Raw genomic sequence first — 20,763 nt, 5'->3', positions numbered from 1 at the left:
CTCATTTCATGAGTGTTGCTCAGAGATAGGGAGGGTGGCGGCCTTTGTAGAAGGGTCATTTAGAAGGCTAGAAAAATTGAATTTGTTTATAGAGACATGGGGCGAATACCTGACATTATTTGACATGTTATTATTATATATATTTTTTCTTTTTTTTTTTAATCTTTTTTTTTATGTGTGTCTATAATCATGTGTATATATTTTATGTGACCACAGGGATGTTTGTTGGGGGTCAGAGTGGGGTTGGGGATTGGGAGGGGTGGTTGTGGGGTTTAAATGTTTGAATGATCCATATTTATAAGCCTGCTTTGACTGCACTGATTGGAGTGTTTTTGAGGCTGCAGCCACAGACCTGGACAAGCTCACAGATACTGTTACATCATATATCAGTTTCTGTGAGGATATGTGCATTCCTACTAGGACTTATTTAACATTTAGCAATGACAAACCATGGTTTACAGCGGAACTCGTGCAGCTTCATCAGGCCAAAGAGGATGCTTACAGAGTTGGGGATAAAGTCTTGTACAATCAGGCCATGAACACACTGAATAAGGGAATCAGAGTGGTTAAAAGAAGATACTCTGAGAAGCTGAAAAACAAGTTTTCAGCTAACGACTCTGCATCAGTGTGGAGTGGCATGAAACAACTTATGAATTACAGGACTCCTACCCCCAACCCTGTGGTGGACCAACAACTGGCTGACGACCTGAATGTGTTCTACTGTAGATTTGAAAGTCCCAATCTCACACCCCACACCCACTCTGACCTTCACTTCACACAAACACCATCACCTCCTGCAACCCCCCTCCTCCCCCCTCCTACTACTCAACCTGCACTTAAGATCTATGAAGATGATGTGAGCCGTGAGTCTTTCGAAAACAAAGGATAAGGAAAGCACAGGGCCCAGATGGCGTTTCACCTGCATGTCTTAGATCCTGTGCTAACCAGCTGGCCCCCATCTTCACACAGATCTTCTATAAATCACTGGAGCAGTGTGAAGTCCCATGCTGCTTCAAACGTTCCACTATCATCCCCATACCAAAGAAACCAAAAATCACAGGACTTAATGACTACAGACCTGTCGCCCTTACGTCTGTGGTCATGAAGTCATTTGAGAGACTGGTGTTGGCCCACCTGAAGGACATCACTGGACCCTTTCTAGATCCCCTTCAATTTGCTTATCGAGCAAACAGGTCTGTGGATGATGCAGTCAACATGGGATTGCATCATATCCTGCAACATCTGCAGACCAGGGACATATGCAATTATCTTTTTTGTGGACTTCAGTTCGGCTTTCAACACCATCATCCCAGCTATCCTCCGGACAAAATTACACCAACTCTCTGTTCCCACGTCTATCTGTCAGTGGATTACCAGCTTTCTGACAGACAGGCAGCAGTTTGTGAGACAGGGGAAATTCACTTCCAGCACCTGTACAATCAGCACTGGTGCCCTCCAGGGATGTGTGCTCTCCCCACTACTCTTCTCCCTCTACACCAATGACTGCATCACCAAGGACCCCTCTGTCAAGCTCCTGAAGTTTGCAGATGACACCACTGTCATCGGCCTCATCCGAGATGACGATGAGTCTGCATATACAGAAGGGAGGTTGAACAGCTGGCTGTCTGGTGCAGTCAAAACAACCTTGAGCTGAACACGCTCAAAACGGTGGAAATGATTGTGGAGTTTAGGAAGAACCCCCCAACACTGTACCCCCCCTCACCATTCTAAACAGCACTGTGGCAGCAGTGGAGTCATTCAGGTTCCTGGGCACTACCATCTCACAGGACCTGAAGTGGGAGACCCACATTGACTCCATTGCGAAAAAGGCCAAGCAGAGGTTGTACTTCCTTCACCAGTTGAGGAAATTTAACCTGCCACAGTCACTGCTGATACAGTTCAACTCAGCGGTCATTGAGTCTGTCCTCTGCACTTCAATAACGGTCTGTTTTGGTTCAGCTACGAAATCAGACATCAGAAGTCAGCTTAGTCTTTTTATAATATCCAACACATCCTACCTCTTCTGCCATTACATTCCCTTGCACTGTACATAACCGATTTGTATTTAGATTTGCACTACGTATGTGTATGTGTGTATGTATGTATGTATATGTATGTATATATATTCATATATGTGTATATGTATGTATATGTATGTGTGTGTATATATATGTATGTGTATATGTATGTGTCTATGTATATATGTATGTATATATATATATCTATATATTGTCTATTGTGTATTCTATATATACTTTTTTCTTTTCAATATTTATCTATTTTTAATTCAATTTTAATTATTTTTTTGCTGTTTTTGTATTGTGTACTGGAAGCTCCCGTCACCAAGACAAATTCCTTGTATGTGTAAGCATACTTGGCAATAAAGCTCATTCTGATTCTGATATATATCTTTATATATATATATATATTTTTGCTCTTGTATATATGTTTTGAAGGAATCAATAAAAAATGTTAATTACAAAAATAATTAAAATATGGTTAAGGAAATTAGAGTGAGAGTGTGCAATGAGAAATTCCCTCTCTCTCTTCCTCCTCCTCTTCTTCCTCCAATGGCTGGTTCAAAACAGCTCGCCTATAGTCTTTTTACAAGACAGTAATAAATTGCATGATGCATAATGATGCCTAATTTCTTTAATTAAATTCTGTAATAGTTAAGTAATAAATTTTGCCGCCTAGACAAGGTTACAAACAACATCCATGTTTGTCAGTATTTCCACCTTATTTTCATAGTGAGAAGACAAACAACTGGACATACTGGCCAAAGTGATCAGCTCCTTTGGACTGGACAGCTCCTGTAACGAAGTACTTAAGTTCAACTTTATAACAAGCGATCTACATGCTGGTTTGGGAAACAGGCATTACTCTATTGTAAAATAACGAACAACATCAGTTAAGATGATCGTTAAAGCTTAAGTTTGGTAAGTATCGGGAAACCCAGCCCTTGTCTATTAAGATGCTCTTATCTGTAGGATTACTCCAGATCACTCGTAAATCTATGAGCATTTTCAAGTCCTACTTAAGTTATGACGGTTTTGGGAAACAGGAAGCAAAACTACGATAAATTGTAAGATGTATTCTACGATCTAGGCTTACGATGCTTTTGTGAAATGAGGCCCAGAGCTGCGCAGTGCGCTCACATCTGCAATTAAAAACTTGCGATTAGAAATTTGAACCCATTCACATGTGAGCGATAAGCTTTCTTTCTATCTTGGAAAATCCACAAATGTAGCATATTGACAGCGTTGCAACAAAAAAACTTGTAAAATGCGTCTGATGCCTAATTTGCAATAGCAAAATCTCGGACGCGTCTTCTGGGTGGAGGTAATGTTCCCTCTGCGCTGTATTAACTGCGCTCAAGAGATGCAATCCACCATTTAATGAGCTGTACGCAAAACCAAGAGCAGGAGAAATTGAGAGGTGATCAAATAAAATGCAAAATATTATTCTGTTTACCCAACAAGTCATGCATGTGAGTCCTTTATCTAGATGCGTGACTTGAAGAGAACAAGCTTAAAGATGTTGAACTTTGACACAGTAACACTGAATTCAACATGTTTCTTGTAGAAACACCATGCCATGTGTTCCTCTAATAGACTATTCATATTAGTAAAAGTATAAAATTTATAATTCATATAATAACATTATAATGAATATGATGTATAATGAATGTTAATAAAAATATTTATTAAACTGGTTGTATTTATTCTTGCAGTATTTACTACAAAGCAGGAAATAGGAAAATGCATATTCTTTGATGTGTTGGAGTTTCAGAAATGGCTAGAATTTATCTGAACATGAATATTAATAGTAACACAAGTATGTCATTATTATTTCAAAATGTGGAATGGATATGGGATTGATTATTTTGCACTCTCTATATTTTAGTTTCTGTACTTGTAAAACACTAAACAATTAAGTCAAGAATGTTTTTAGGTGAATTTAATTTGGTCAAAGCTAAGGGTTAGTCTCAGTCTCAGTCAGCAGGAAATGGCCACAGACCATTCACAGCAAGCATGAGTTAAATTGCAGCATAAATTGCAAGAGCTGTCAGAAAATCCATTCTGATTGGCTGGCAGCTCTTATGAGGTGCACAGATTTTTATCACTTTATCAGATAGCAAAATGTTTTTTAGAAGTTACCAGGCTACAACAATGAGCACCTCTGTGGAAGAACTATAGTCGAAAAATAATTGACTTTTGATCAGATATGCCAAAGCTTGCAAAAAAAAGAAAGAAAGAAAAAAAAGCAGTTAATTATTAAAGTGATTATTTGAATGAGCTACCACTTTGTTATATGTCATGCCACATTCAAAATAAGTAAAAAAACAAACAAACAAAAAACATTCGGGGTGCCTCCAAAATAAATTTTGCCTAGGGCCTTCCAATGAACCGGCCCTGAATCACTGATTGCTGTGTAGTTAGACATAGGCATAATGAAGTAGGGTGACCACAGTTTATTAAATTAATATGTAAGATACAATTATTCCAATAATATGATTTGCTGGAACATGTATTTTTTTATTTAACATTGTACCATGGTGAAAACTGAGCCTTGTTTTTTTATTTATTTTTGTTTCCTGAACTACATCAATATCTGTGTATTAATGTCCAGTGCTGAAGTAAATAATTCCAAAAACCAAGGACTTCTACACAGTCGAGGATTTTAAAAATCAGAAATGTAATTGACAGACACAATTGTTTTTATAAACATTATAATCTTTCCTAGGCTAACAGTATATTAATTTCTAGCAGAGACATATCTGCCTATCTTCATTTGTAAAAGTCAAAGCTCAGCTTTCAGCTTTTCTAATGTTAGATGAAAAAAAAAAAAAAACATGTTCCTGGGACAGGCTCCAGTACCTTTGCGACCTTATATAAGATAAGTGGGAATAAATTAATGTGTAGTTAAAAAAAATAATTATATATATATATATATATATATATATATATATATATATAATAGGCTGCAACTTAAACTTTTATGATCATCCTAATTAATGCCACTCGTTATTTTAAATAGAGAATGCCTATTTCCCAAAACAGCCCTTAGATTGCTCGTTATAAAGTAGAACTTAAATGCTTCGTCAAGTCAAGTCATTTTTATTTGTATAGCGCTTTTCACAGCACACATCGTTTCAAAGCAGCTTCGTTACAGAGCTGTCCTGTCCAACGCTGAAACCTTGCCCAATATGTTCAGGAGTTTGTCTTCTCAACATGACAATAATGTGGAAATACCGACAAGCATGGAAATGATATGTAACTTTGTTGAGACGCCGAAAGTTAATGACGATCACAGCATTTAATTAAATAAATAATGATGACTTTAGTAAGATGGGGTTTCAGATTGATGCTCAACTTTAAAGAGATTAATGATATTAATGCATGTATGTGAATCATAATAAGGGTCTCTAATGTTGCCGAAAGTTTGTTTCTATTGCTGGAAACTAAAAACACATGGTATTGTGTCACAATATCACAATAAAGTGATTTGATTTGATTTGATATTGTAATTTTTCTATTTCATAAAATACATCACATATTTATTTCTTTTCCTAAATGAAGTTTTTGAATCAGTGAATGTAAAACCTGGTGTAGTACTTTTTGTCAGTTAGTGTAGATTGCCCCTTCATTTACCTGTGCATTTGTCTTCTGGATTTTGGAAAATAATTATGTAACATTCTAAAAATGTAATCACATTTTATGACTAAATATTAAGCCTACTATTTGGATATATTAACAGGCCTACCAACTCCATTGATAGAAGTGTCATTAATTTGTTTAGGCTAATAAATTCATTATAATGTAATGCGCTAAGAAAATAACTTTAGCGCTAAGAAATTGCTACATTTGTGAATGGCAATTGTTGTTAAAATTACAAAAAATGGCACTTTTTTGTGCTCAGTTCTTGAACACAGTTTTCCCTTGGCACACCCAAAGTCTTGTTTCTGGCTATGGCTTTCCAATGATCCATATATATCAGTACAAGTTATTAAACATTCCTTATACTCTGATAAACTGTGAAAAATGTGAGAAAGATACATTTAAGTTGCACTTATGACTTTAGAGTTTTTTAAAGTTTTTACTTTACTACTTTGATGCTAATATTCTACTTAGTGCCTCTGGAAACCCAGCCATGGACAAATAAATTAAATGAGACAAAAAAGGGACTGGTCATCCTACTACATTATACGTAATGCCTACCTACACAACAATCAGCTCTTCAAACATCTAAGTTATGTAATAACCTGGACAATGTATTGGCAATCTTTTTATAAATATTTTTAAAAGCCAATGCATTCCACATACTGGTCTGCGCTTCACTACAACATAAATGAATCCGCTATGCGCGGTCCAGTGGGTCGCACTGTGAGCAGCTTCGCCAAACCTTCTGACAGAGATTTTGATAGCTGACAGCTAAATAAAACAGGCTGTGTATCTAAGAAGTAGGCTAAGTAATTTTGCGTGCAGATGCGAAGGACATCAATAGGCTATTTCTAAAACAGACAACTGATATTTCTCTGGCACACGTAGGTTGCAGAACCCATGCCTACGCGGAAGAAAGTTGGCACGAAGCCCTGTCTATAGACCCTTCCCTGACTAGTACGGTTTATGTCACAGGCATTCCTTAGTCCAGTTGCTTAATGAGAGAGAGATAATATGTAGATGCAATAAAAGTTGAGCAGCGGTGGATAATTATTCTGTTGCATGGCATTGAGGAACTGATGATGACGCGGGTTGACCAATCAGTGGAAAGGTGTGTTCCACATGTTCAAATCAAATATATATCTATTTTCTACCCATGAACAATTCTGAAAAACAAATGACCAAAACGTACATGGCTGTTCTCTCTACCTGTAGCGTTGGTCTTCAGCAGTCAACACCCGATTGCATTGCACCACCTACTGGTGAGAATGAATAGCATCAGATGGAGATTGTGCATCAATACTCCGCTGCTTTTCCTGCAGTTTCCTGATGTGGAAGGTTGAATTTCCAACTGAATTTGAACCACTGAATTTGAGGAAGTGAATTTTGTTAAGCGAAATAGAACAGGCTGAATTTTACCTGTCGAAAAATTTAGATGGTATTTTCAAATGAATGGCGATGACAAATGTGTGGGGCCTCTTACTGTCGGACCTCACCCCTCCACCCCTACCTCAACCCTAGTCCTAATACTATGCCAATCCTACTCATAACCCTGCCCCAACCCTACTCCTAAACCTTACCCAATACAAACCCTACACCAACAATACCCCATACGTTATCCCAGCCCTATGCCAATCCTTTCCTTAACCCTACCCCAACATTACCCCTAACCCTACCTCAGTGCTACTCCTAACACTACACCAATCCTAACCTACCCTACCCCGAACCTTATTTTGGTAGTAGTAATTGTGGATTTTGAGAGAGTTTTACAGAACAAGTTTTACCATCTAGACATGACAGGTTGGCAGAGGCCTCTGAAATTCAACATTTCTGGAAGTGTGGAGGTTATAATGGCTGCTACACCCCTGGAGGAAAGTGTTTAGTCATGCAGTACCTTGTGCCTTTTGATCATCTGCTGACACTTGTTTGAACATGGGACTTCAACTTCTGGGCATGAGGTCTTCTGATGGTCCTGTTACAGTTTACAAGGAACATTTAAGTTAAATACACTTCAGATTACTTTATGCGCTATTGAGAATATTACGGAAAGTTCCTGACCAGTAGTTGAGATACGGTATAGGACTGCCTGCAGTGTTGGCAAGATTCCAGTCTGAAAGAACAGACATTCCTCTGATGTTCCGAAAGGTTTTTGCGTAATAAGATCTCAATACACCCTGAGTTAGAACATATAAGTTGTTCATACTGACAAGCTTTGAGATGATCCTGAGAAAAACAGAGCGAGAGAGAGAGTGCTGATATTACCCAGCTCTAAAAAAAATGGAAATAGACTGCTAGTATAGTTTATCATCATCACTGTTCTCTAATGCTTGGTTTCAGTTTACAGCATATTGCGTAAAATTTTTCTCCTTACCTGCAGATTGCATAAAGTAACCTTCTGCGTGCAGTCTGGGGCGTTGGTGCAGTAGACCTCTAAGTTTAACAGTTCCCTTTTACAGCAGTTGTCTTGAAATATCTGCAAGCAGTAGAACATAATGGAAAATAGCAGATGTATTCATGTCATTCATGGCTATTCATATGTGAAGTAAACGTACATTTTTTTGCAAAACATAATGTAATATTTACTTGTTTTGATTTAGGGTTAAATATGACCAAGGCATTTTCTTGACAGGTTTCGTAAGAATCGCCTGAATACTAATGAGATCACATTGAAAATAGAGCTAAAAACTGCAGATAAATAGTCATTTAAAATATATTTATAATCTCACCTCCTCTGGTTTTATAGAAATGCTGTCTAATGGACATTTTGAAATTCCCCCCTTGTCACTGAAAAGATATACAAATGTTTACATGTAATGCACTTTCTCATGACCTCAGAAAAACATGCTGATCTCTGCTGATGTTGTTTGAGAATTGTTTAATTAATTGAATTACTGAATTTATTATTTTTCTTACATGTATGCTCTGATGCAGTGGGCACAGAAGATGTGCCCGCAGCCAGTCTGGTGTGGGTTTAGGACAATCCCACTGCATGACGGACAAACAAACTGTTGCTCTAACTTCGCCACAAAGCGCAGCTTACGATTGGTCAGAACTGACTCCAGCTCCCATGACCTCTCAGGCTCAGAGTTCTGACGAATGAACCCAGGACACTTGTTCTCCTCTGTGGCCATGAAAACCTGGCAAAATAACTGCAAGGTAAGATTGAATGTAAGAAAATTACATTGACAAATTTAATGCTGTTTGATGTTTTTATTCTGAATTGCCCACACCATTGTTTTTTTTTTTTTTTTTTTTTTTTTTTGCATTTGGCAGACGCTTTTATCCAAAATGACCTACAGCGCATTCAAGGAATATATTTAATCAATATGTGTGATCCTGGGAATAGAACCCATGACCTTGGTGTTGCTAGTGCTTTACAAGTTGAACTACAGGACCATCATTACTAACCAGGGCTGCGTTTCCCAAAAGCATTGCAAGCTTAAGTTGATCATAGAGACCATTGGTGCCAATGGTTTCTACAATCTACTTAGGTGTACAATGCTTTTGGGAAACGCAGCCGAGGGCTTTGTGAACTTCCTGCAGGGGGTCTGAATTTAATTTGCTTTAAGTCTGAGTTGCGTTCACTTACGACATGCATTCTGAAAGTGCTCCAGTTAAACTTCAACTTTAAACTTGACACAGTGTCCTAAAAACATGCCGTTTACGACGCTGAAATGTTTGACTGACGGATATGTACACAGACCAAATAGCGCAGATGAAACACAAGAACGCGTGCTGCGAGAACAGGACAGATTGACCAGTTTGATGCTAAATGTATTGCTATCAACTATAGACTTTATGTTCAATGATATGGGAATAAAACAAACAATATATTGACTTCTAAAAATATATTTTTTAATCTGATATATTACATATTACAATATTAGATTAGGATTGACAGTCCTAATAATAATATATTATATATATAATTTTTTATAGCTATTTTAAATGAATATTAGTCAATATATATTCAACAACAGCAATAATAAATCAGTGTTAAATTACAATATAATGTTCAAGTTGACCAGGTTCCAAAATAACAGTGTGAATGAAAAGTGGATTGAGACCCTAAAGAGAAGCACTTTCTGTCATGATCCTGCCTCTTCGGTCTTGTTTTATTCTTGTGTTGGTGGCATTGTGACAGTTTCCTCCACCCATCTCTCAGGTTGTCCCAAGTGCTGTTTGTTTCTCTCTTTCCCTCGTGTTTCTCACAGGTGCTGCTCAGCAGCGCAGTCAGCATTGCCAATCAGTTTGTTTTCAGTTTTATTGTTGTCTTGTTATACTTGTTTTCCCCCTTGTGAGAGTTTTTGTTTGTATTTTGTTTTATGTGTTTTGTTATTTCAATAAAACCTTTTTCATTCCCTTCCTGCATCTTGGGCCCTTCCTCTAAAACCGTGACAGAACGATCTGGCCAACTGTGGACCCAGCAGAGGCATGATGATTGTTTTAATGTACTCAGCTCCAGTCACTAAGGGAATTGGTCTCTCAGAACCTCGTCCGGTTGCCTGACCCCCAGGTCTGCTTTCAGCACAGTCGCCCCATCAAAATTTATGCTGAGGAGTTCGCTCCGTAGCGCTCTCCGGGCGGGGTATTGATGAGACCGTCCTCAAGCTATAAGCATAGCCAGTGCTCTCAACCACAGTGGTTGCTGTACAGCCTGTCCAGTTCCCTTTGGCTGTTGAAAAGTCTGTCCAGTTCCCTGTGGTCATCAAGTCTGTCCTCGATCCCATCCTGGAGCTGCCTGTCCTCACTCCCATCTTGGATCCGCCTGTCCTAGCTCCCGTCTTGGAGCCGCCTGTCCTTGCTCCCGTCTTGGAGCCGCCTGTCCTTGCTCCCGTCTTGGAGCCGCCTGTCCTTGCTCCCGTCATGGAGCCGCCTGTCCTCACTCCCGTCTTGGAGCCGCCTGTCCAGTTACCTGTGGCTGTCGATGAGTCCACCCAGTTCCCTGAGTCTGTTCAGTTCCCTGAGACTGTCGAAGAGTCTGTCCAGTTCCCTGAGACTGTTGACGAGCCTGTCCAGGTCCCTGTGGCTATCGACGAGTCTGTCCAGTTCCCTGAGGCCATTGATGAGCCTGTTCTATTCCCTGTGGCCGTCACTGAGCCTGTTCAAGCCCCCGTTTCCAGTCAAGTCCTCTTGTCAAGTCGAGCTGGCCCATCAAGTCAAGTCATCATGTCCAGTCAAGCCATCCCTTCCAGTAAAGATGACACTTCCAATCAAACATCACACCTAATCAAGCTGCCAAACCAAGTCAAGCAGCCAAGTTTAATCAAGTCATCAAGCCAAGTCAAGCCACCAAGCCAAGCCATTACATCAAGCCAAACCATCACACCAAATCAAGCCACCACGTCAAGTCAAACCGACACGTCAAGTCATGCCACCAAGTCAAGTCATCATTTCAAGTCAAGTTGTCACTGTCATGCCAAGTCAAGTCATCTCACCTATATTCAGACTATCAAGCCAAGTAAAGTCGCCAAGCCTAGTCAAATAATCAAGCCAAGGCAAGCCAAGGCATTACACCAAGCCAAACCATCACACCTAATCAAGTCACCACACCAAGTCAAACTGCCATGCCAAGTCATCTCATCAATTCAAACTGTCAAGCCAAGTTAAGCCACCAAACCAAGTCAAGCAGCCAAGTCTAGACAAGCCATCATGCCTAGTCAAACCGACACACCTAGTCAAGCTGCAATGTCAAGTCAAGTCATCCAGTCTAGTCAAGCCACCTGGTCAAGTCAAGTCCAGCAGCCAAGTCAAGTCCAACAGCCAAGTCTACTACAGCAGCCAAGCCAAGTCCAGCAACCAAACTCCATCAAGCTACTATACCCTGGTCAGTCCCGTTGGCACCACCTTGGTCCATCCCGCCGGCGTGACCCTGGCCCATCCTGCTGGCACCATTCTGGTCCGTTCGCCGGTTCTTCCCTGGACCTTTTCATTGCCTTCCTGCATCTTGGGTCATCTTGGCATCATCCATTATAAGCGTTGACCGGGGGGTGGGGGGGTGGATGTTGGAGGGGTTGAGGAGGCCGATTGCGCCACCTTTAGTGAGCCGCTGGCACCTCCCTTTTCATGGTGCCCCTATGCATTGCATTATGGTTTTTGCGCCTCTGGTAAGACATCTCTGACCATCATGTCATTCACCCATGGCGTTAAAGTTAAGGTAAGCAGATTTTTTTAGTCTTAGGATGGGGGAGGGGTGACACTATATTCACACAAACACACAAACACACACACACACACACACACACACACACACACACACACACACACACACGTGAAAGTGTATGTTTTATTTTATATTCCATTTACAACTATTTTAATCAGATTTAAACCTCTAAAAAATGTAGGGTGACAAATTAATTTTAAAAAGTACAATTGTAATTTTCTTTAATGTTGAACTTGCATGTGTAATAATATGAGCGGTCACTGTTGGAAATTTCAGATCAACTACACATTTTAACACAAATTATTGACAAGTTGAAACCTAAAAATTAAACAGAATTACACGTATAACAATTAAACGCTTGTATTATGAAAAAGTGCTGTGTGTTATATCTGTCTGAATGTGATCTGCAGGTCCAATTTACCTCCGCGGTTGTTGAAAAACGAACATTTAAGAGTGACAGAAAAAACACCTCACTAGCATTTTCACGTAGTAAAGGGGTGCTGTTGACTCACACCATCAACTCTTGGTGAAAAAAAATTTCTGTGCTCACACACATAATCCATTTTGATCGACTCTTCTCGGTAGCTTCAATACAAACAGGAAGTTAAATTACAAAATTCGGAAGAGCATAGCGCGGAAAAGGGGCGGGGCTGAATAAGGTAAATTATAGCATGCAAGTAATTGTGATTGAATTACAACTAGCGAAACTGCACATTTTTGACTTTTCAACATATTAGATTTGGTAGGCTATTTCAGATATCCGGAAATGGATTTTAGATATCAATAAATTGAAGAATAATTAAAGATATCTTAAAAGGCTTTCTAACTACTTACAATAACATTTTATATATGAAATTAACATTGCCACTAGTGAAAACCAAAACACAGATGTCAAAAATTAGCAATTTTACTAGCTGTATGAGCATTTTACATGTAATTCAGTGGTTGATATCAGGAAAGGACATTTGTACAAGTGTGTGTGTGTGTTTATTTTAATTTTATTTCTTTATTTTAGTAACAGGAATGTAAACTATTAAAAAAGATTATCCCGTATATCGTTTTGAACAGGATTAAAAGACAAATCTTTGTGAAATTCTGCTAGTAAAATTGCAGTTACAGATATATACAGTAGTTTTATCGTTCAATTGCATTTGATTTTTAATCCTTGATATCTAGTAATCAGATTCAACTAACAATATTTTCTAAAATAATAGCTACATGATTTTTGACGAAATTATGCAGCGCTATTTGTGGCTGGTACATTTTTTAAAACATGAATGTAAATAAATAAATAAATGAATTAAGAAGAACAATAATACGATCGTGAAGCAGCATTGTAAAGAGAGAGCATGTATACTGAGCTGTTCCTGTGTGTGTGTGTGTGTGTGTGTGTGTGTGTGTGCGCGCAGAACATGGGGATTCCCCAGTTCAAGAGCATATGACACTTTATACCTAAACTAGAGTACTATTACATGCTTCCATTCTATTTTACTGTTACAGTGCATTCCTGACGCCTGCGCCACACTTACGTTGTCATAATTACAAGGGTATTATGCTATAAATGTGGTTTATGAGGACATTACTAGTGTCCCCATAGTTCAAATTGCTTAAAAAACATATTACATGCTGATTTTTGAAAATGTAAAAATACAGAATTGTTTTTTTTTTTTTTGTTTTTTTTTTGTGAGGGTTAGGTTTAGGGGTAGGATTAGGGGATAGATTCTATAGTATAAAAATCATTATGCATATGGAGAGTCCTCATAAGGATAGCCGCAACAACACGTGTGTGTGTGTGTGTGTGTGTGTGTGTGTGCAGAACATGGGGATTCCCGAGTTCAAGAACATATGACACTTTATACTTAAACAAGTGAACTATTACATGCTTCTATTCTATTTTACTATTACAGTGTATTCGTGACGCCTGCGCCACACTTGCGTTGAATTATCGTGTAAACACAGTTCACAACTCAATTATCTATGCATTCCATCATAACATTTGCTTTCGTTTTACACTGTGAACAATAATATCTACAAATATTATTTTCAAATGCATGGAGCTGCATACCTGATGGATGGTGGCGCGAATGGTTTATTTCATGTACTTCAATCCAAGTGGTTCAGCGATAAATGCATTTAATCCAGAGAAACATGATTTGACAGCTCTGTAACACTCTTATTAAATGCGCACTGCTGATGCACTCCCTACGTCACTCTAATTTTGAGAACGGAAAACCACATGCCCAATCATGCAAAGGCAAAGACTAGGCTCATGAATATTAATGACAGAACTTGAAAGGAAGGACGCTCCTAATAAATATTCATGAGCGCAGTCTTCGCTGTAGTACGTTTGTTCGTTTTGCGAACGGAAAGTGAACTGAAGGAAGTTTCTATTAACTGAACAAGTAAAACAAATCGGAAACATAGTACGCTTAAAAGAGGTCGAGACACATTTTAGTGCATCTTAAAAGTTTCCTCTCCGATTTAAATTTTTAAACGTTTATGAAATGCAGAATTAAGCGAAACTAGTCTGTGATCAAAGTGGAAGTGTTTAATACTTCCATATGACGAGCACATGACAACATTACACTTTACATATGATCATGCTTTAGACACAACTTCAGAGACTTTTCATTACTGTACACATAGACTATAATACCGCCACACCTCTTATAGCATATACCGTTTAAATAAAATCTAAACTTTAAGTGGAATACAACAAAAGCAGGAATATCCATCATAAGATAAACCTATAATGCTTAACATAGTCCAACTGAACGGTTTCATATTGTTTGAGACATTTCAAGCACTTTCCAATCTGCATTCAAACAGCACAATAAAAACAAAAGTTATAAGCAGAAATCTTTATTTTTTGCCTTAAAATTGTTTTTAAGAACCAATATTTACACACAAGCAAAAAAGACATTAGAAACATATGCACATTTACACAAAAACTGAAAGATTAAAAAGAAATATCACAAATTATCAGGTCATTAAACACTTTAAAAAAAGAGAAAATTGAGTCATGAGAAAACTGTACAAGCTGACAACTGAAGTTCACAGTGATCTCCAACTCAAATCTCCATCTGCAGATGAGTTTTGCAGAATTCCACAATTCAGTGTGGAAACACATCAACAGCTTAATGTCTGGTTGAAAAAATCCGGACCTTTTAAACTTCAAAGAGATTCTTAAATGGACCCAAATAAATAATAAAATAAAATGAGGATGAAATGAGTGTTTTATATGTGAAAGGGACCAAATAGATTTTGTGTCTGTAACCAGTCAGAAAAAAATAAAATAATACATGAATAATAATAATTTAAAAATGTTTTTAATAATGTTTTTTTTTTTTTTTTTACATTATTTTTGAGTGGAAAAAGAATTGATTAAATGAGTTTAACAACCCATGTATGACACCAAACCAAGATTTGTTCTTTGATTTTCAAAAGTAATTGTAAAATTTGAGATAATTTTCTCTTATTTGTTAAGAGCACTTTGATGGCAAGAGAATTTGGACAGGCATTTGTTTACTGTCAGTTCATAGCACCAAGATTCAAAATATAAAAGAACAGCATCTCATTTAATCACATGTAGAATATGAATTATAGATAACTACAGTTGAATTTACACTAATGCAAATGCTAATTCTTGATATAAGGAATATATGCTAATTCTTGATATAAAAATTTTAATTTTTCATATCAGTTGAAATATGTGACATTACATTTTCACTTGCAAAATTTTACAATGATCTCTTATCCATTCCTGTTCAAAATGTATTTACAGAAATCTGTAATTAATGTATTGTTCAAATTCCAAATAAAAATTTCAACATATACTTTTGGTATCAATAATTTCATTACTACTGCAAATGTCCATTCCTGATATCAACAATTGAATTACAAGTGAAAATGCTAATTTTCGATTTCTGTAATGTTGTTTTCACCCATGGAAATGTTAATTTCAGATATCAGTAAATCAAAGAGTAATTAAAGACATCGTAACAGGCTTTCTTACTAGTTACAATTATATTACAGTTATCCGAAATTAACACTGCCACAAGTGAAAACCAAATTAGATATAATTTAACATTTTTACCAGTACAATTTTCAAATCGGGAATGGACATTTGCATTAATAACAACGAAATTATTGATATATATATATATATATATACACATACATACATATATATAAACATTTGTTTACTAGTAAGAACTGCATAGCTTCTATGTGTAATTGGAATATCAACTAGTAAGAAATTATAGAAGTCATTTTTTTAAAATTTTGAACAGGCGAAAATTACAGATCACTGTGAAATTCTACTAGTGAAAATGCAGTTACAAATATCTCAAATTACTTTTGTATTTTTTATATGAAGAATGGGTATTTACGTGAGCAATGGCGCCATTTCATATTAGCAATTACATTTGGACTAGTAAAAAAGTTAATTCTTAATATAAAAAAATTGGCATTTTCACTATCAGTAATTCCATCGCTGATATCAAGAATGAACATTTTAACAAGTAAAAATTGATTTACTATCTGCAATTCATTTCCCGCACATGATTAAATGTCAAAAGGGCTTGTGATAAGCACAGAGTAACCAGGACAAGTGAACAACCACAGATAACACACAAGATCAACAAAACAACAAGCAAACCCTTTTTCAAAGAGGTATAATGGTACACTGTACTTTAAATGCATTGGAGTCAAACAACAACCAGGTAAAAGTGCAGAAATACAGCACACAATATTGTTTTTCAGTTTTTCAAGACTTTAAAGTTAAAACATGATTACAAATTGTAAAGTTAAACAAATCTGTTGTAAGTATTTCAAATAAATAGAAACAGTTACATATCTAATATGTACAGTTTAAAATGTAACAATAGACTATTATTTATTCTAGTATTCACAATGACCAAACTGATTTCAAATATAAAGCTGTCAGTGCAGAGAAGACAAGGATGCAGCTTCAGACTGGATGCCCACAAGAGTGGGCGGCTGCTGGGCCGGGGCTGTGGGGCCGGAGCTGGCGACAAGCGCCGTGGGCCTTGGGTTGAGGCGCGGAGGGAGGGGGTTAGAGGGTCGAATGAGCGGCGGCGGCTGGTTTAGGGTGGGACGCGGCTGGAGGAAGCGGGCTTGTTGCTGCAGTGGTGGCGGTTGGCGGTGTAGGGCAGGGGTGGCAGGCAGGGAGGGGCGCAGAAGAGGCGGGGGCTGGTTGAAAGAGGTGGAGCTGGTGGCAGGTGTTAAAGCTGATGACGTGGCTACAGGAGATGGTCCAGACGCTGGAGTCACCTGACCCTTTGAGATAAAATTAGAAATAAATGCAAGTCAGAGGTGGGTAGAGTAGCCAAAAAAACTACTCAAGAAGTAGTAAAAGTAATAATGTTAAAAATGACTCAGAGAAAGAATCCAATAAAAAGAACACAAGTAGTGAGTAACTAGTTACTTTCATGTATAACTTAATGGATGTTTACTCTCCTATATTCCAGTACATGATACACATTTAACATGCATTACAGAATGATTAATAATAATAATAATAATAATAATAATACTATTAATATTATTAATAACGGAAATAGTCGGACGTCTGAACGGCGAGCTCTGCGCAGTTCGCTAATTTTAATCATTTTTATCTCATAAACTGATGAGATTCAATACGCTCTGATTCTTCACTGTTCTAGGAAGACAATATGTCAAAGAATTCAAAATCCTCGGGCTCTGGGAGACATTAAAAAAGACACTTACGTGCTCAAGCTGAAGCCCCTGAGTAACAGGCCGAAAGCCCGGGACTCAATTTGGCCAGTATGGTGAAAGAGCTTCAGCATCAACTATAGAGCATGTCGGTGATGCTGACGAAGGTCGCTGTTGACTTGGAGGACCTTGCTGTAATACATTGATATATCACTGCCATGGAGACGAAATTCACTGAGATGGTTACAAGACTGTCGGATGTTGAGAAACAGATTGATTATCTGGAGTCATCAGAGAGGGAATAGCTGATAATCCGCTAGTGACCAAGACAGACTTGACGTACGTTTGGGAAAAGTTGGAAGACCTTGAGAATTGTAACAAGCGAAACAACGTCCGAATTGTTGGAATTCCTGAGGACAAAGGAGGCCGAGATATGGTGAAATTCCTAGACGGGCTCTTCCCGAGTCTGCTCGACATAACAGGCCATAAGCTGGAAATAGAGCGAGCTCACAGAGTTCCGGCTCAGAGATCCACGGAGAGAGACCAATCAATTCTGGCCAAATTTCAGAGATAATCCGATAAAGATCTCGTTACGCGAGGCAAGGAGTAAAGGAAGGCTTTCTTGGAAGAACCACAACATTTTCTTGTTCCCAGACTTTGCGAATTCGACAAGAGAGAAACGTGATCGATTCAAGGAATGCAAGAAACCCTTACATCAATGGAAAGTCGCTTTCGCACTGATGTTCCCAGTCAAATTGAGAGTAGATACTAAGGATGGCCGCAAAATATTTACATGCCCACAGCAAGCGATGTCCTTCATAAAGTCAATGGAACGAGTAAGTCATTGTGTGATACTCTCTATGCAGCCGAGTGGGTCTGACTCACTTGACTGTCCGAGGAAACTGGGCACATTTTTTGTTTCTTTTTGTGCTGGTTCAGCCTAGCGGCTGGAGTCTGTTTTGTGGAGGAACACACCTTCGGAACAGTTATGTGGATGAATCCACATGTTCTTTGTGCTTATGCCTCCTATTGGCTGGGTTTGTTTTATAGATTATTTTCTGTTATGTAATTCTGTCTCACAAAATTTGTATAGAAGCACTGGACTTGAGCAATCCGACGGCAAAATAGTCGCGGGTGTTCTCGTAGGCGTACATGGACCATTTGAGTTTAGAGGGATGGACACCGGTTGGCGCCATCGTGCGTGGGGTTAATGCACACGTTTTTATTTTTTCTGTGTTTTTTGTTCGGGGGGAAGCTGAGGTGTGACTGTTGCATTAATGTTAGAATGTGGTCATTATTATTTTATTTTTGACACACAATCTATTTTTCTAATATGTCAAAATGTCAAATATTAATATGAGTAGATTGTCTCTCTCCACGTGGAATGCGAATGGGTTGAGGCACCCCATAAAAAGGAAGGATATTTCTTTTCTTAAACGTAAGAAATAGGATATTGGGTTTCTTTAAGAAATGCATCTTTCCTCTAAGGAAGCTGAAAAATTTGGGAAGATATGGGGTGGACCTGTTTTTTTTAGTGCTGGCTCAAGTAAGGGCAGGGGAGACGTTACATTGATAAGTAAACATCTACAATTCAAATGTCTCAAACTGATTAACGATAAATTAGGAAGAGTCATTATTGTTTTAGCAGAAATTCAGGGGCAAAGGTTTATTTTGGCTAATATTTACGCACCTAACGTTGAAGATCAGGGCTTTTTTATAGATCTTGAAGGGACGTTGCAAGCTGTTAGCACCCCTCATGATGTAATATTGGGAGGAGACTTTCATCTTTTGATGGACTCAGTCCTTGATCATAGTGAAGCAAATGTGTGTAAGCCCCCTAGAGCAACACTGACGCTTCACAGGATGTGTAAAAATCTTGGTCTTACAGATATTTGGAGACTTTTTAAACCATCTGGTAGGGACTATACATTTTTTTTTCATCATTTCTTAAGATTTATTCTAGAACAGATTTTTTTTTTTTTTTTAATCTAAGTCCCTCATTTCATGTTGTTGATTGCTCAATTTGAAACATCTTTGTCTCAGATCACGCCCCGTTGAGTTTAGATTCGTTGCCACATACGGAGAAAAAGAAATCATATAGTTGCCGCTTTAATGTATCCCTTTTACAAAACCCTGAATTCCAACAAATGTTAAAGGATGAAACCAATGTTTATATGGAAACCAATTGGTCCTCAGTATCCTCTGTGGGCGTGGATTGGGAGGCACTTAAGGCAGTTCTTCGGGGTCGGATCATACAGTATGCCTCATTCACCAAAAATTAAAAGCACGAGAACTCGTGGAACCGGAAGGGAATATTAAACGTGCCGAGGCAGAGCTGAAGTGCCGAATGTTGTCTGATTGCCTCAGAGAATTGAACCGACTGAAATACAGATATAATACTATTTTGTCACGGAAGGTGGAGTTTTGGCTATTCAGGGCAAGACAGTCAGGGGACAAGGCAGGGAAGCTATTGGTTAGATACATAAAATAGATTGAGTATTTTTCTACAATTCCCTCAGTGAAATCTGCTGGTGGTAAAATATATACCTCTGTCATTGATATTAATAATGCTTTTAAATAATTCTATCTTGATCTCTAAAGTTCCACATCTTCATCTACTGATGAAGATATTAGAAATTTTGTGGAACCATCAGATCTCCCTAAACTGACAACTGAGCAAAAAAATGATCTTGATTCTGAGATAACCTTGGAGGAGCTTGGCGAGGTAATTAAGGCCATGCCTACAGGCAAGGCTCTGGGGCCAAATGGCTTTGCCACTGAATTTTTTAGATCTTATGCTACAGAACTGGCTCCACTTTTGTTAGAAGTTTATACGGAATCATTAAAGAATGGAAAACTTCTGCCAACCATGACACAAGCCCGGATCAATCTGATTCTTAAAAAGGACAAAGATTTAAGCGAGTCTAAGAGTTACCGTTCAATTTCCCTGATCCAGCTAGACGTAAAAATATTGTCAAAAATGTTGTCTATCCGATTAAGTAAAGTTATGACATCTCTTATACATATAGATCAGGTGGGGTTTATTCGGGGCCGTAGCTCTTCTGATAACATTAGGCTTTTCATCAATATCACTTGGTCAGTGGCGAATGATCAGAATCCGGTCGCTGCCATCTCACTTGACGCCGAAAGGTGTTCGATATGGTAGAATGGGATATCTTTTTAAGGTTTAGGAAATATATACGGGTTCGGGGGGAATACTTTTATTGGATGGATTAAGTT

General features: G+C 38.2%; 2 protein-coding genes across 13 annotated transcripts in view; both read right to left on the bottom strand.

Moving 5' to 3' along the window:
- The window catches only part of LOC127438701 (TNF receptor-associated factor 5-like), a 50,787-nt gene extending 36,756 nt beyond the window's left edge, over positions 1-14,031 (bottom strand). Inside the window, exons 1-7 of one of the 10 annotated variants that reach the window (XM_051694487.1) lie at positions 13,892-14,031; positions 11,487-11,781; positions 8,577-8,800; positions 8,390-8,447; positions 8,035-8,136; positions 7,722-7,886; positions 7,558-7,635 (exon numbers count right to left, since the gene is read on the bottom strand). In XM_051694487.1, coding sequence (XP_051550447.1) covers positions 7,558-7,635; positions 7,722-7,886; positions 8,035-8,136; positions 8,390-8,447; positions 8,577-8,800; positions 11,487-11,609 — 750 coding nt within the window. In that variant the 5' untranslated portion in view covers positions 11,610-11,781; positions 13,892-14,031. Of the gene's footprint in view, positions 1-7,557; positions 7,636-7,721; positions 7,887-8,034; positions 8,137-8,389; positions 8,448-8,576; positions 8,813-9,668; positions 9,856-11,486; positions 11,863-13,891 lie in introns of those variants that run through there. The other 9 variants (XM_051694495.1, XM_051694486.1, XM_051694488.1 and 6 more) reach the window with 9 other exon arrangements.
- Positions 14,032-14,672: 641 nt separating this feature from the next.
- LOC127438704 (REST corepressor 3-like) overlaps positions 14,673-20,763 on the bottom strand; it is a 31,692-nt gene continuing 25,601 nt past the window's right edge. For 2 of the 3 annotated variants that reach the window (XM_051694504.1, XM_051694501.1), the window contains one exon: positions 14,673-17,127. In XM_051694504.1, coding sequence (XP_051550464.1) covers positions 16,771-17,127 — 357 coding nt within the window. In that variant the 3' untranslated portion in view covers positions 14,673-16,770. The remainder of the gene's footprint in view (positions 17,128-20,763) is intronic. The other variant, XM_051694503.1, reaches the window with a different exon arrangement.

Source organism: Myxocyprinus asiaticus, chromosome 50 (assembly GCF_019703515.2).
Source record: "Myxocyprinus asiaticus isolate MX2 ecotype Aquarium Trade chromosome 50, UBuf_Myxa_2, whole genome shotgun sequence".
Classification (NCBI taxonomy): domain Eukaryota; kingdom Metazoa; phylum Chordata; class Actinopteri; order Cypriniformes; family Catostomidae; genus Myxocyprinus; species Myxocyprinus asiaticus.
The sequence above is the reverse complement of the archived record's forward strand: the minus strand, read 5'-3'. Positions and strand labels throughout refer to the sequence as shown.